The following is a 14228-nucleotide window of genomic DNA, read 5'->3' as shown; positions in this document are numbered from 1 at the left end:
TCACTTTTGGTGAGGTTCAGGGCACCATATGGGGTGACAGGTCACCCATGTACAGGGCAAGTGCCCTACCTACTATACTATCTCTGGTTCAGTAGCACCAAGGGAAACTTCCTGTACTCTTGTAGTTGGGATGAATTTTGGATTCCACTGGCATTTACAAGTTTTATCACACTTCACCGCTGCTCTGGACTCTGATAACTAACTTTGCTTCCCTAAAGCAACCCCCACATCTTGTTTCTTTGTGTTTGTCAGGGCTCTCTTGCCAGTCGCGCTGGCTAGCATGACTGGGCATGAAAGATGTCCTGATGACTTTGGTCACTGAATTTTCCTCTGTGGTTCAATGATGGGTCTCATTCTCCTAAAGAACCTTGTATATAATATCAGGGCTAGGATGTAGGAGACATTACTGGGGCCTGCTCGAGGCAATCGACGAATAACAGGTTCAATGTGGAATACCAAGTGGAAAGATATTCACCTACTCCTTAACAAAAATCTAGAACTACAAATCAACTGGTGCTTGGTCTCCCTTGTAGACCCAATAGGTTGGCTAAAAACTCCAATCATTGTAATTGACCAGTTGTCACTATCATCACTGTCATTTTTGCATTATAAGTGTCCCCCACAGCTTCCTACTCACCGCACAGAAGGTCTTCCCACTGTCGAGAATTGGTCGATAGCCAGTGCAGCGACATAAGTTTCCTAAGCAGAGAAGAAGATGCTTGTCAGTAGGTCTTAGTTTCACTGTTTTAATCTTAGGTTAAAACAAATCAGACTTTTGGGGGTAAAGGTGAGGTTGAATAGTTATTTCTAAAATAATAAGTCATTGATTTTTTTTATTGGTTTTGTCTACTGAACTATTAGGCTACTAATTAAATTTTTTATCATGGAATAATTCTTAGTTCACATGCAATTGTGAGAGATAATGTGGAGATACTTGTATTGTTTTGTCTTTACTCATTTCCCCCAAACAAAAACATCTAAAATTTTAAAAAGGGGTGAGATTGGAGACATTTTCTAGATCACAATACACTTCTCTCAAACTCTTCTTAGAACATTATCCTTCTTACCACCTCAATATAGTCTATTTGGTAAGGTCACTTTTATTCAACATGTGTCCATTTATAGCAACTACATTTTAGGCACTTAAAGTAAGACATGGGGTCCCATAAAACATGGATAATGTATGTTCTTTCTATGACACTTTATAAACAAAGCATCATGCCTTGAAGAGCTGATTACTGGCTGGATCAGAATTTCCTAGCGAAATTTGTTCATAATGCAGAACCAGAGCATCAGAGTGGGCACCGGGAAAGCCCTATAAAGCTGTAAACAAGTGGTTTGTGTGTGAGTCTGCACTGTCAGAGATCAAGAACGTCAGATTTGTAAAGAAGTGGGGATGGGAATGGGAGTGGAGGTTCAGTGTGGTATAGTGTTCATCCAAGACGGCTATGCAAAGAGCAAGCTTGAATGAGAAGCTGTGGGGATGGAGCAATAGTACAACAGGGATGGTGCTTGCCTTGCAAGCCGCTCACCTGGGTTCAACCCCTGACATTCCATATGGTCCCCTGAGTACTGACAGGAGTGATTCCTGAGTGCAGATGCCTGAGCATCACAGGGTGTGGTCCCTCCCAAAAAGGAAGGAAGGAAGGAAGGAAGGAAGGAAGGAAGGAAGGAAGGAAGGAAGGAAGGAAGGAAGGAAGAAAAGCTGTGTGTTTGTGGAGAGCAGAAGAGAGAGAGGTGTTCACAGCTCCTGGCGTAACCAACTCAGAGATTGAAATGTAAAGAGCATTTAGGCAATGAGAAGAGAAAGGCTGCTCGGGTGAGGTAGGGGAGGAGGAAATTTGAGTTAGTGCTGCTGGAAGATGGTAGCTTGGGTCGCCTTTGGAAGTGAGGAGCTGCTGAATAGCCTCTCCGTGGGAGGACTAAGGAAGGGAGGGTTTTAGATGTCTTGGTCTGTGTTTCTGGAATGGAGCAGTGTAAAGGATGCCCACCCATGCTGGTTGATTAGCCGAGTGTCTCTGTGCTTATCCTTCAGAAGGTCCCATCTAAACCTGTCTAAGGATGATTGACACCTGAAATGATGTGAATTGATCCCGTAAAAAAATTATCTTTTTGCTTTTAGAAATTTATTTTTGTTTTCCTTTGTTTTTTGGGCCACACCTAGTGATGCTTAGGTCTTATTCGTGGCTCTGTACTTGAGGGGAACTCCTGGTGGTGCATGGAAATCTTAAATCGGTGAGAATCAAACACAGAGCTTCTACATGCAAAGCATGTGCTCCAGTCATTTGAGTCATATCCCAGGACCCAAAGGATAAGTTTATGAAGTTCACATTAGTAAGTTAAATTTTTTAAAAAGTCCTCCTGGAGGGACCTGGGATACAGTTCAGTGGAAAACACTTGCCTTGTATGTGTGAGGCTCTGGGTTTATTCTCAGCACAACCTTGTCCCCCAAGGACTGCAGAAGTTATTTCTGAGCATGGAGCTGGAAGTAGCTCTGGAGCACTGCTCTATGTTGTCCCCGAAAAACAATAGAATTTTTGACATGTAAAGTACTCTGTTTGGGGCTGTACTGTGTCTCAAAAACAAACAAACAAACAAACAAAACAACAGCAACAACAACAACAAAATCTAGTCCCAGAACCTACTAACATGACCAGATTTGTAAACAGGATCTCTACAGATGCAATCAAGTCGAAATTAGGCCATACTGCATTGGGGAGATCCCTATTCAGTGATTGATATTCAAATAAGGCAATAAAGTGAGCACACAGATACTCAGGGAAGGATAGAAGATGCTGGAGGAAGAGAAAAGTGTGCTAACACTATAGGTCAGGAATGAGCAGCTACTGTCCAGCTGAAAGTAGCAGCAGCAGGAAGAGGCCAGGGCAATTTCCTTCTGGGACTATCAGATGCTTTGTGGACAGCTTGACTTAGCCTTCTAGCCCTTAGAGCTCTAAGAGAGATACTTCTTTGGCTTGAAATTGCCCACTTTAAGCTACTCTATGGAGACAGTCCTAAGTCACTTAGTCACTGCATAGGGAAATAGGGTGTCAAAATGAAGGTATGATCCCTGTGTTTGTTCACATGTTCCAGCCAGAGATCTGAAAATCAAGGTGATGTTTGATCTTCTCTGCTCCTGCAGAAGAGGGTGTAGTTATTTAAAAAGCAACCCTGGTGGAGGTTGGGAAAGTAGCAAGGCTGCAGCTTCAGTGGGTGACAGGTCAGACCTACCCCCCAGGGCTTCCATGAGCTGCTCCTCCGAGGGTTGAGGATAGTTCCTGAGCAGTGTGTACATGGACATCACCATCCCAGGGGTACAGAACCCACACTGGGTGCCATGGCTCTTGGCAATCCTTTCCTGGAAGAACAAAGGCATGGTCACTGGTATGGTATTCCTGCTGCCAGGAATCCTGTGCTGTATCTCCCTGAGGTAGGACCCTGCCTTCTCCATCAGAGCTTCCTGGCATTTCTGAGGAGACTCAGAGCCATATTCCATCACTAACATCACTTTTCCCAATGCAAATGCCCAACTCCTCCCAACTGGGAATTCCTTTTCAGAGTGAGACATCTCCAAAAGTCAGCAATGAAAGAAAGTGTGTGAAAATTTCATAGTTTTCTCCAACACCTCCATCACTTGGGCAGTAAGAACCATGACTACGATGTCACCTCTTTGCATAAATGCAGAAACTATCTATGGTTGACATAATATTAACTTTTTTCTTTCTGCTGCTCCCAAAGGAACTCTGCTTTCAAAGGTTCAAGATTTTGCTCTGTTTTCCAGATCCTTGCTATTGACGTGTAGTCCACTAGGACAACTGGGTTGGTTTTAGTTGAGAGCTTGCCGGACTTGCAAGAGACCTGTGGTCTCTGCTTCAAACCTCTTGACTTAGAATTTGCTCTATTATTATTATTGTTGTTGTTATTGTTATTATTTTCAAGCTCTCAGCTGAATCTCAGGCACATTGAAGTTTATGAAGCCTTGGTTTTAGAACATAATGCAATTCCAGGGTTCATTTTTGGTAACATAGCTGTGAACAGTCTCTCTGACTTCCTCAAAGACTCTAGCAAATTCTGCTGGATACGTTGCCTTTGATGAATTTTCTGTAATCAGTTATCATATGGTTAATTGAGCTCCTCTTGCATGGAAGGGCTTATGGGCTTGGTGGATCTGGCCTATGAGTCTCCAAGCTCTTATGATAATAACAAATGGATGATATGTTTCCTGCTAATGTGAGTCACAGTTCTCTTAGAATCAGTTCCTGTCTTCCAGCATTGAGTCAACCATGGGGGGAAGTGATTGTCCTTGTGCAATTATCCAGTTCCCCTCAATTCTCATTTTACTTTCAAGACCTCCATACTACAGGGAATAAATCCAAATTTTACTAGCCAGAGAAATTTTTTGAATAATATCCTCTTAACAATATTTATTCTAGACTGTAGTCCAATAGACATTCATCAGTATTTTGTTAATTTTGTTTGACATTCAAGTAGGAAAAGCAATTATCATCTAATCAAATATGGATGGATTTCCAGCTCCTCATAAAATCATGTAACTAAAGCTATTGCCCTAGTCAATATATACCAAAAGGTTCTATTTACATGACTACAATTTAGAAGCTGCAGGTAGCACAGAGAGCACTACACTGGTTGAAAAGATGAAGTGAAGAATGAGAAAACTAGAATGTGTGCTTACCTGCACAGGGTGAAGCCTGGTTTTGATACTTCCTACACCTTCCACAGTGGTGACGGCCACTCCATACAGAGAGCAGATGGGTACCAAGCATGCAGTGACAGAGAAGTGTCTTTTATGAGAAGCACAAGGGAAAGAAGGAGAGTAATTGAATCCTTCCTAGTGGGCAACTTGGAAACCAAGAAGAGCAGCAAAATATCTCCTCACCAAAGTCCATCATTGATGTAGGCAGGGAGATAGGAAAGGGCCCCCATGGCAATGGAATTCCTAGGAATTAATAAAACCAATAGCCCCAAGGCTACAAAAAGCCCACCTTGTGAGTTCAGGAGCCTGATTACTTTACCTGGAGCCTAAAGACTCAAGGAGGCTGGACCCTCCTCTCCCCCCCCCCCCCCCCCCCCCAGAGAAGCTCTAGCAGGAACAAAGGCCAAGGAAAGGACTTTCAAAGGGGACCATTAACTACTCCCAATTATACCCCATTGGCAATGACCCTAGCTACTGACTCTTAAATAGCTAGAAGCCCCGTTTGGGGACAGCTTGGGAGAAATCCTATAAAAGCCACCTTGAACAAAGAAAGTGCAGTATATGCTACTGGAGCCCATATGCTGCTTGTGTCCATGTGGCTGAGCACGTATGGTGTCTGAGCACATGTGTCTTCCACATCTCCCCTCTTGGGGTTCGCTCCACCTTTGGAGAAGCCCTTGTCCTTTCTTGGGCACGTTACCCTCTCCCCTCTTGCTTTACCATCTTCCCCTTCTTAAAAGCCTCCCAATAACATATGTTTTTACATTACTGCTTGTCTCCTCCTAAAATTCTTTTCTGTGATATAGGACCAAGACCTGGAAACCTGGATAAGGCTTAGGACTGGCTTTCCTTTCCTACAAAGAGCAATTCCTTGCTCGAGCTTGCGACTACCTAAGAAATCTGGTGACAGGAATCAACTCCCGTGCCAAAACCACCAAGTGGATATCAGGCTTGATGATCACCTAGCAGAACTGGTGGGGCTCTGGCCCATGCCATGCAGGGGCTCATCCATAGACTTTATCAGTCCTAGCCTTCCCAGCTGGTCCCAGGGTGGCAGAGGTGGATGAGGAGAAGTGGCCATCTCTCTCTCTCTTCTCTGCCTCACATAAGCCATCTGTGGAAGCCCACTGACTTCACAATGAGAGATGGGGAATTGGAAGGTGAGAAGAGGGAAGGATTTTGAGTCTTTGATTCAGACTTAGTGTATCTGTAATAATGGGATAGCTTTGGGCTGCCTGGCATGAAGAGATCCTGGGTTTCATTACTGGAACTGCACACTGGAATGGCTTTGGTGGCCCCCAGCAGTGCAGAGTCTGAGAACCTCTGGACTGGGAATGGCTGCGAGTGACCCCTGGTCTCCTGAGCATTATTTGGGAGGAACTTCTAAGCCCGGAACAGGCCCACACCTGGGCATTGTCATGGACCTGGGTTTTCCCTCACCAGATGCTATGAGCAATCCCATTTTTGACTGTCCCCATCCTACAATTTCTGACTTCCTGTGAATTCCTGGGCTCTTTCTGATAAACAGAAAGTTAACAATTGTCCAACATAAAATTCTGCCTCAGAGTTTAGGTTAAAATAATGGAGAATACCTAAGGCAAATGGTCAGACAAGGATTTGTTTGGTCCTTCATTCTCTGTAACATTCTTGTCAATAGATAAGAAATGCAAAAAGCCCATTTTTCATTTAAAACAGCCTACACAAAAATCCCTATCTTGAACTTTCCTGCATTCTCTGTAACATGGCATCCAGTTTTCTTATAAAGAGCCCACAAAAAGAGCCATAGTTACCTTAGTTTAATACTAAGTTCCTCCCCTGGAAAAGGAAGTTTCTTTTCCATCTTCTTCTACTTTCCAGTAAACATTTCTCCTTTCCAACTCTGAGTTTGAGCATTTTTACAGCTCAATATTTTCATTCTGGAAAATATTGAAGAAACTGGGAACCGTGGACCAACACAGAGACCTGCCGTCACTGCTCCTGCATCATTCCTGGGTTATCTGGAGTGTGGTTGGATTTCAGGCAGGGTTTGTGGGGCGATTGACCCTATGACTGACAAAGGGCACACCTGTGTCTTTTACCCACATCTACATATTTGGAGGTTTTGTTTGTTTGCTTTTTGCTTATTAATTTTAAGCACTCTGAATGAGGTCAATAGTGTCGATGGCATATGTTTGAAGGACATTTTGATATTGTACGTCAGTGAATTTGGGGAAAGCCAGGTCCTGAAATATGGTCCTTAATGAGATGATAGATTCATGGCACAGGGCCTGCTCTGCAGGGTAGAAAGAACATCCGCTTTAGAGCCAGGGAATGTGGGCTCAAGTCCCATTCTACAATTTACTTGTATGACTGAACAAATCACTTCATCAACTTGTACTTCAACATCCTTCCATGTAAAATAAATCACTGTCCTAAATTCAATTTCCCTTTTTAATTTTATTTCATTTCCTTCCTTTTTAAAAATTTATTTTTTTGTTTTTGTTTTTCGGCTACACCCAGCCATGCTCAGGGGTTACTCCTGGCTCTGCACTCAGGAATTATTCCTGGTGGTGCTGGGGGTGACCATATGGGAGGATCGAACCCAGGTTGGTCGCATGCAAGGCAAATACCTACCCAACTGTACTATCAGTCTGACCATCTTTATTTCATTTTTTAATTAAAAAATTGATTAAGAGGATCTGAGGAAAGAGTAGAGGGAAGTGTGTGGGGGGGGCAGGTTGGGGGGGAGGAATTGAATCCAAGGTTTCATGCGTGTGAGGCAGACACTCTACTATTTCTAAGGGACACTACCAGTGTTGCATAGGGGGCCAAGTGCCAGGGATCAAACCCAGGAGTCCCACATGCAATGTACTCTGCCTTTTTGAGCTAAAAATTGGGGCTTTTTATCCTGGAATATATAAAGAGACTTCAAAGGTCCAATGTCCCCCTGAACCCACTGCAAACTATAGTTAGTTGATGCATTTTATTTATTTATTTATTGTCTTTTTGGGAAGTTCCCAGGCAATGCTCAGGATGATGGTCCCCCACAGTGATTCTTTACCAACCATAATTTTCATCAAACTAAATGGCCTGAAATGTGAAGCTACTTAGACTCTACAGTGTTGGGGAATATTTGGGCCATCCCAGCATTGCTGGGGGCCTGAGGGCTTCACCTAGAGTTGCTCAGGTGCAGTTCAGGGAATCAAACCCAGATCAGATGCATGCTGGGCATGCACCCTAATTGCTTCACTATCTCCTGGCCCCTGTTGATACATTCTTTTTTTTTTTCTTCTTGGGTCACACACAGCGGTGCACAGGGGTTACTCCTGGCTCTGCACTCAGGATTTACTCCTGGAGGTGTTCAGTGGACCATATGGGATGCTAGGAATTGAACCCAGGTCGGCCGTGTGCAAGGCAAATGCCCTACCCACTGTGCTATCACTCCAGCCCTGATACATTCTTGAGGTTATAAATTTAAGATTTTATCACATCTTCAGAGGGAGTGTAAGAGCCAGACATGGTGAAAATCACCAGGTGAGAGATTCTTAGAAATTCTTAGCTATGAGGGGAGAATACAAGCCTGGCAAAGATGCCAAGTTCTATTCTAGGTCCTGGGCACTCACCTGATTTTCTTGGATTCTGGGTCATGCTCAGACACCATCACAGTGCAGGCACCGCAGCCTCCTCCTCCGCAGGCATACTTAGTCCCTGTGAGGCGTACTGGAGGTGGCAGTCAAGGAAAAGGAAAAGAGGGCATTGCACCTTCATTAGAGCTGCCCCATGACCCCACCTCAACAGGGGTGCCAGCAGGAAGCTTCCCTCTGGGACCTGAGGTGCAGGGCTCAGAAGCAATTCGTCTAGTCTTTACCAAATCTTAGTAAAGTTCATTCCCTGCCCAGTGAGCTATGTTCATAACCTTGCCCAGATTAACTTCTGCCTTCCTGGCTTTTTATTTGCAAAAAGGAAAAAGCACTATCTGCTATTTCTTCACAGATAGGTTATAAGCATCTTAAAACATAATGGACATAAAACTTCTCTTTCATTATAGAGTATTTGGATAGGCGTTCTTTTGGGTTTCCAGAACATAATTAGAAGAGAACTTACTTTTTAGCGTCTGATGGCTTACTGATTTTGTCCTCTGATTTGTTTTGTGTTTGAAAGTGAGTGTGGTGGCAGGGGTGGGGCTTTGCAGAAAATTCCCGTGCTTTTCAGATCTCACTGGCAGATCCCTCCTGACTCTGTCTCTATTCTGATCCCGTCCCAAGTCAAGATCAGCCTCTGGCCCTGCTCTGTAGTCAAACTTCTCCCTTTTGCGGTCCATTTCTGGTTTCTAGGACTGGATGTAACTCACTGGCCAGGCTAAGAAGATTTTAGAATCTGCCTATCTGTTGTTGTTGTTGTTCTACCCCTTTTACTTAACACTGCTTGTTCATCTAAATTAAGTCATGACTTCAAATGCTTCTCAGAGTGGTTATATGTGAGTGTGCCTGTATCGGGCCTGTGTAAGAAGAGAGGGAACCTCATTTAGGTAGAGGACTAAAGACTGGTCCTTACTCAGCTCTTGGTGAGACAGGCCATATAGGAGTGACTGGCCCCTCATTTTTATGGGAAGTGGGTGGGGGGAAAACCCCTTGGTTCAATTTTCTAAAACATAAACGAAATAATATTTCATAACGTGTGTGTGTGTGTGTGTGTGTGTGTGTGTGTGTGTGTGTGTGTGTGGTGCCCAAGATTATTCAAATGCTGAGTCATGTGTCTATCTGAAATTTCTAAAATTTTAAACACTGACAACTAATTAAAAATGTGTGGACTCTTAGCTAAAATGGGTCCAAGGGCTCTCTATCCATCCATTCGTTATTTGTCATTTATTAATTAAACTTATTTACTTACTTTGAGAGGCTATCTAGACTTACCAATAAAAATCTGCTTACCAAAAAACAACTTAAAAAAATGTTTCCTGCTCTGAAAATCTATTTCAAAATATAAAATGGTGGTGTTGTGGGAATGCGGGGGAATCTGTCATCAGAAAATTGATGTAAGGAAAGCAGTCTTTCCTGTGACACATGCATGCTCTGATTCTAGAGAATTTGGTTTCATTCTCAAGCACAGGGAATTTGTAACCTGGGTCTCCATTATATAATCACCCTCTTGGGGATGTGGAAAGTCCTTAAAGGAGTAATTCATGCTGAAATAAAGAGCTTAGTTTCTATTTCACTGCTATTTAATCAAGATAGAGCAGCTCTTGGAAACTTCATCCTTTCCAAATAACCCGATTCACTTAATTCCCTTAAAATAATTGCTAATAGCAAATAGAGATCCTAGGTTAAGAATGGCTGCTGGATTAGCACTCATTAGCACACACTGCTAAGTTTTAAAACAAACATAACCCCAGCCAGTATTTAAACAAAAGGGTCCAGTTCATTCGTAGGAAGGTCAGCAGCGTGACTTCTGGGTCCACATTCCTTTCTATTACCTGCATGAGAAACAGGAAAGAGATGATTTGGGGGTGTGAAATTGGTGACTCACAGCCAGCCTGACTTAAGGACTGGGGTTCAAGGTCTGTTGACTATAGGCTGGGGCTCAATATTCACCCAACTCAATCTGCCTGTTTGTTGTTCTCTAAGGCCAAGCAAGTTCACACATATTTAGGGAGCAGATGACTCCACAAGCAAGTACAGCAACAATTATGTGACCAGAGGAGGGAATCCCTGCTGTATAAGGGATGGTTCCTAGACTCCCCAACCCACCCACCACCTCCACCACTGGAAGCAGTACTTGTCATGTTTTTAGTCTACTTTGTTTTGTTTCGCTTTATTTTATTTGTTTTGGGGCCACACCAGTGGTGCTCTGGGGAGACTCCAGACTGTGTTAGCAAGGGGTGGATATGTGTGTGCAGGTGTGGGGGGTGGGGTGGGGGTGGAATCCCTGGGTGCTCCTGGGATATGCACTGCTGGGGATTTTACTAGAGTGTTGAACTATCTCTTCGGCTCTTACTCCACTGTTCTTATGGAGGCAGGCTATTTTTCCAAATGAGTCTTCACTCTTTTGTAATGTTGAATTATTATTTTGAATTGGAGAAGGACTGTGTGTGTGTGTGTGTGTGTGTGTGTGTGTATGATGGGTTCTTTAGAGAAGGATACTAGAGGGGAGGGATTAGATATTGATGGCAGGGCAGAGTGGAGGTAGGAAGAAGGAGAGGCTGCTACCTTGGAGGGGACCCTGGGTATACCAGTCCCCTTATGCAGAGTCCTGATGTACCAACAGACCTAGAGCTGCTCAAAACATTAAACACACACTCTCTCTCTCTCTGTGAAAAATAGGGGGTTTGGCACTTATAGGGGACCTTTTCAGGTGCTTTTTTTTTCTATTTGATTTGCTGATATTTTCTTTGACTTTGTCTTGGGATATTCAGCAAACACCTCTACCCATTCTCTCACTCAGATTCAGAGGAAGGTGGATTAGTCATGCTGGGTTCTTCCTTTGGTGCTCAGAGAAGAAACAAACTTGTATAGACTATAAACAGTAAAAAATGCAGAGAGGATACCTCCAAGTTAATATACTAAAATGCATGGGCCCGGAGAGATAGTACAGCGGGTAGGGCTTACCATGTACCTAGCCAATCCAGGTTCTATTCCCAGAATCTCATATAGTTCCCCAGGCCCTGCCAGAAGTGAACCCTGGGCAGAATCAGGAGTAAGCCATATGCACCAAAACTAAAACCAGAAAAAGGTAAATCAATAAAATTTAGTTGCTTTCAGGGCCTCAATAGGCTCCTGGTCAATAAGAATAGTAGCTTCCTCTGGCCTCTTTAAAAACTAAGAATATGCCACTCCTGGGAATATACCCCAGAGAGACAAAAAAGTATAGTCGAAGTGACATCTGCACTTGTTTGTTCATTACAGCACTGTTTACAATAGCTAGAATATGGAAAAAATCTGAGTGCCCGAGGACAGATGACTGGTTAAAGAAAATTTGGTACATCTACACAATGGAGTACTAGGTAGCTGTTAGAAAAAATGAAGTCATGAAATTTACATACAAGTGGTACTACATGGAAAGTATCATGCTAAGTGAAATGAGTCAGAAAGAGAGGGTCAGACATAGAACGATTGCATTAATCTGGGTAACATAAAGTAACAAAATAAGAGACTAACACCCAAGAACAGCTGTGATAAATACTAGGTTGTTCACTCCATGTCTTTGAGGCCAGCCGCACACTTTAGGGGTAAAGGCAGCTCAGATAGAGAAGGTAGCACCAAATAAAGGGTGCTGGAAGATCCGCCCATGATGGGAGATGCATGCTGAAAGTAGACTATAGACCGAACATGATTGCCACCCAATGCCTCTTCTGTAAACCACAGCACCCAAAAGGAGAGAGAGAACAAAAGGGAGTGCCCTGCCACAGAGGCAGGGTGGGATGGGGGATGGGGGGTGGGTGGGAGGGATACTGGGTTTGGTGGGGGTGGAGAATGGGCACTGGTGGTGGGATGGGTACTCGATCATTGTATAACTGAAACCCAAACACAACAACTTGTAAGTCTACAACTGTACCTCATGGTGTTTCACTAACAAATAATAAAATGAAAGAAAAAAATAAAATAAAATGAAAGAAAAAATAAAAATAAAATAAATAAAAATAAAAACTAAGAATTCTATTAATAATAAATAATAACTAATAAATAACTAATAAATAACTAATAAATAATAAATAAAAACTAAGAGTTCTATTATCTACTTCACTCTCCTACTCCACATATGTGAATTTTGTCTAGCCCTTGATTTATCTTTATGCTTACAACGGTGACTTTATTCTACACACAAGTGGTACTACATGGAAAATATCATGTAGATATTCAGAAGTGTTGAAAAATCTGAAAAGGCAATGTCAAGGAAGCAAGAAAAGAAGAACACAGCTCACGAATGATGGTTTTGGAAGAGAAGATGATGGTTGTTGGAGAGTGGATACAGGTGACGGGTAAATGAGGAAAACTTAGAGGCTTTGTGTTGACTCTTGTCCTGGACCAGACTTCAGTGTGGATGCTGGAGGGTGGATATGGCGAATCCCATTTTGGTTTGTGGGAGCAGAGGACTAAGGGGCCCTGTCGGAGGCAAGTCAGAGAAGGCTTGTCTGGGGAGTTAAAGTGAAAATGATTGAGGACTGAAGGGGGACTTGCCTTGCAAAAGTAGCCACTGGAGAACCCTCTTTCCATCTTATATATTTTTCCCTTAGAACTTAGCTGCAAATGAGGGCGGATTGAAAATAAAAGAGCAATCACATTTCAACCATGACTATAGGCCCGAGAGCCAACAGAAAAGTTAAGTTGATAAATGGAAAAATAAAGAACGCTCAAATTTTTATTCTTTGGAGTCTGAGGGTCAAGAGATGCATTATAGATAAAGTGCTTCTCATGGGTCTGGGTCAGGTGCAGAGCTAAGGCTTTATAAGCATCAGGGGCTGGGACAGCTTAATGAAGAAGCATTTCTCCTTCGATCTTTATAATAGCATAGGAAGTAAGAATCTAAAGATGGGTACTCTGATGCTCTGGGAGGCAAAATAACTCACAGAAGGTTATATAGCAAGTGGCAGGCTGAATGGCAGCCATGACTGTCTGGTACCAAAGAATGGATGACGAGCTCCCCAGACTCCCACTTTACTGCATACCCACATTCCCAGTGGCTGAGCTCTGTCTGCGGGAGGAAAGGTATAGTTTTCTAGTTCCTGACTAGAGGAATTTAGTCCAAAAGATACACAAAAGTTCCCCTCAAGTAACTGTCTCCACAAATCATGACACACCCCCCAGCACTCACCTTCTTCCCATTCACAAAGAAAACCAACTCATCGGATCTCCATGAACAAGGCATTGTCTCTGGAAATTGCTTTCACCTCAAGACTCCAGGTGGGACTGCTCTTTGGCAACAGGCACAGAAATGAGTAGAAGGGCTTTAGATCCAAGCCACTGCAATCCCTCCCTGTGCAGAGCAGCAGCTTGAAGGGATAGTGAGCAGGGCTGGGGGTGGAGACTGCCTCACTTGCTGGCCTTTTAAGTCCAGGGCACCTGTGCATCCAGCCTCTTCCTTCTGCCTCCCTCTGCTTCCCACCAATCCTGGCTTTCAGGCTCCTTTTCCACCCAGCTCCTACCTCTTCCTGCTTTTTCCTGAAATGGAGGGATTTAGCCTGAACACCATAAACACCATAAGCCCTCTCTTCTTGCTCCAGGATAAAGTTCATTCTCCAAAAGAGGTAGAAGGGAGCTTTCTGAGTCCTCTCCCTTTTCCCAACATTCTCATTCTCCTTATAGAGACATCGAATGAACAACTTCAGTCTGTGCCCGTGTTCAAGTGGAGATGTAGGCTGTTGCTTTTGCCTGACCTCTCCACACTCATCCAGTTTCTACTGAATTGTTCCCTGGAATATTAGCAATCTAAGTCAGAGAAGGCACCTTATGCACTCTTAAGTGGGGGCCCAGAGGGTGCAATCAGTGCTTCAGGGTTGTGTAGAGAACAAGTGGTTAAGATCTTAAAGTCAAGATCTCCT

General features: G+C 43.4%; 1 protein-coding gene across 1 annotated transcript in view; it reads right to left on the bottom strand.

Annotated features, from left to right (window-relative positions):
* Window positions 1-13555, bottom strand: part of LOC130021016 (aldehyde oxidase 2-like) — an 87754-nt gene extending 74199 nt beyond the window's left edge. Inside the window, exons 1-6 of the mRNA XM_056111763.1 lie at window positions 13502-13555; window positions 10109-10166; window positions 8317-8413; window positions 4694-4802; window positions 3232-3358; window positions 638-699 (exon numbers count right to left, since the gene is read on the bottom strand). Of these exons, the coding sequence (XP_055967738.1) occupies window positions 638-699; window positions 3232-3358; window positions 4694-4802; window positions 8317-8413; window positions 10109-10166; window positions 13502-13555 (507 nt within the window). The remainder of the gene's footprint in view (window positions 1-637; window positions 700-3231; window positions 3359-4693; window positions 4803-8316; window positions 8414-10108; window positions 10167-13501) is intronic.
* Between the last annotated feature and the right edge of the window lie 673 nt (window positions 13556-14228).

Source organism: Sorex fumeus, unplaced genomic scaffold (assembly GCF_029834395.1).
Source record: "Sorex fumeus unplaced genomic scaffold, SorFum_2.1 ptg000014l, whole genome shotgun sequence".
Classification (NCBI taxonomy): Eukaryota; Metazoa; Chordata; class Mammalia; order Eulipotyphla; family Soricidae; genus Sorex; species Sorex fumeus.
The sequence above is the reverse complement of the archived record's forward strand: the minus strand, read 5'-3'. Positions and strand labels throughout refer to the sequence as shown.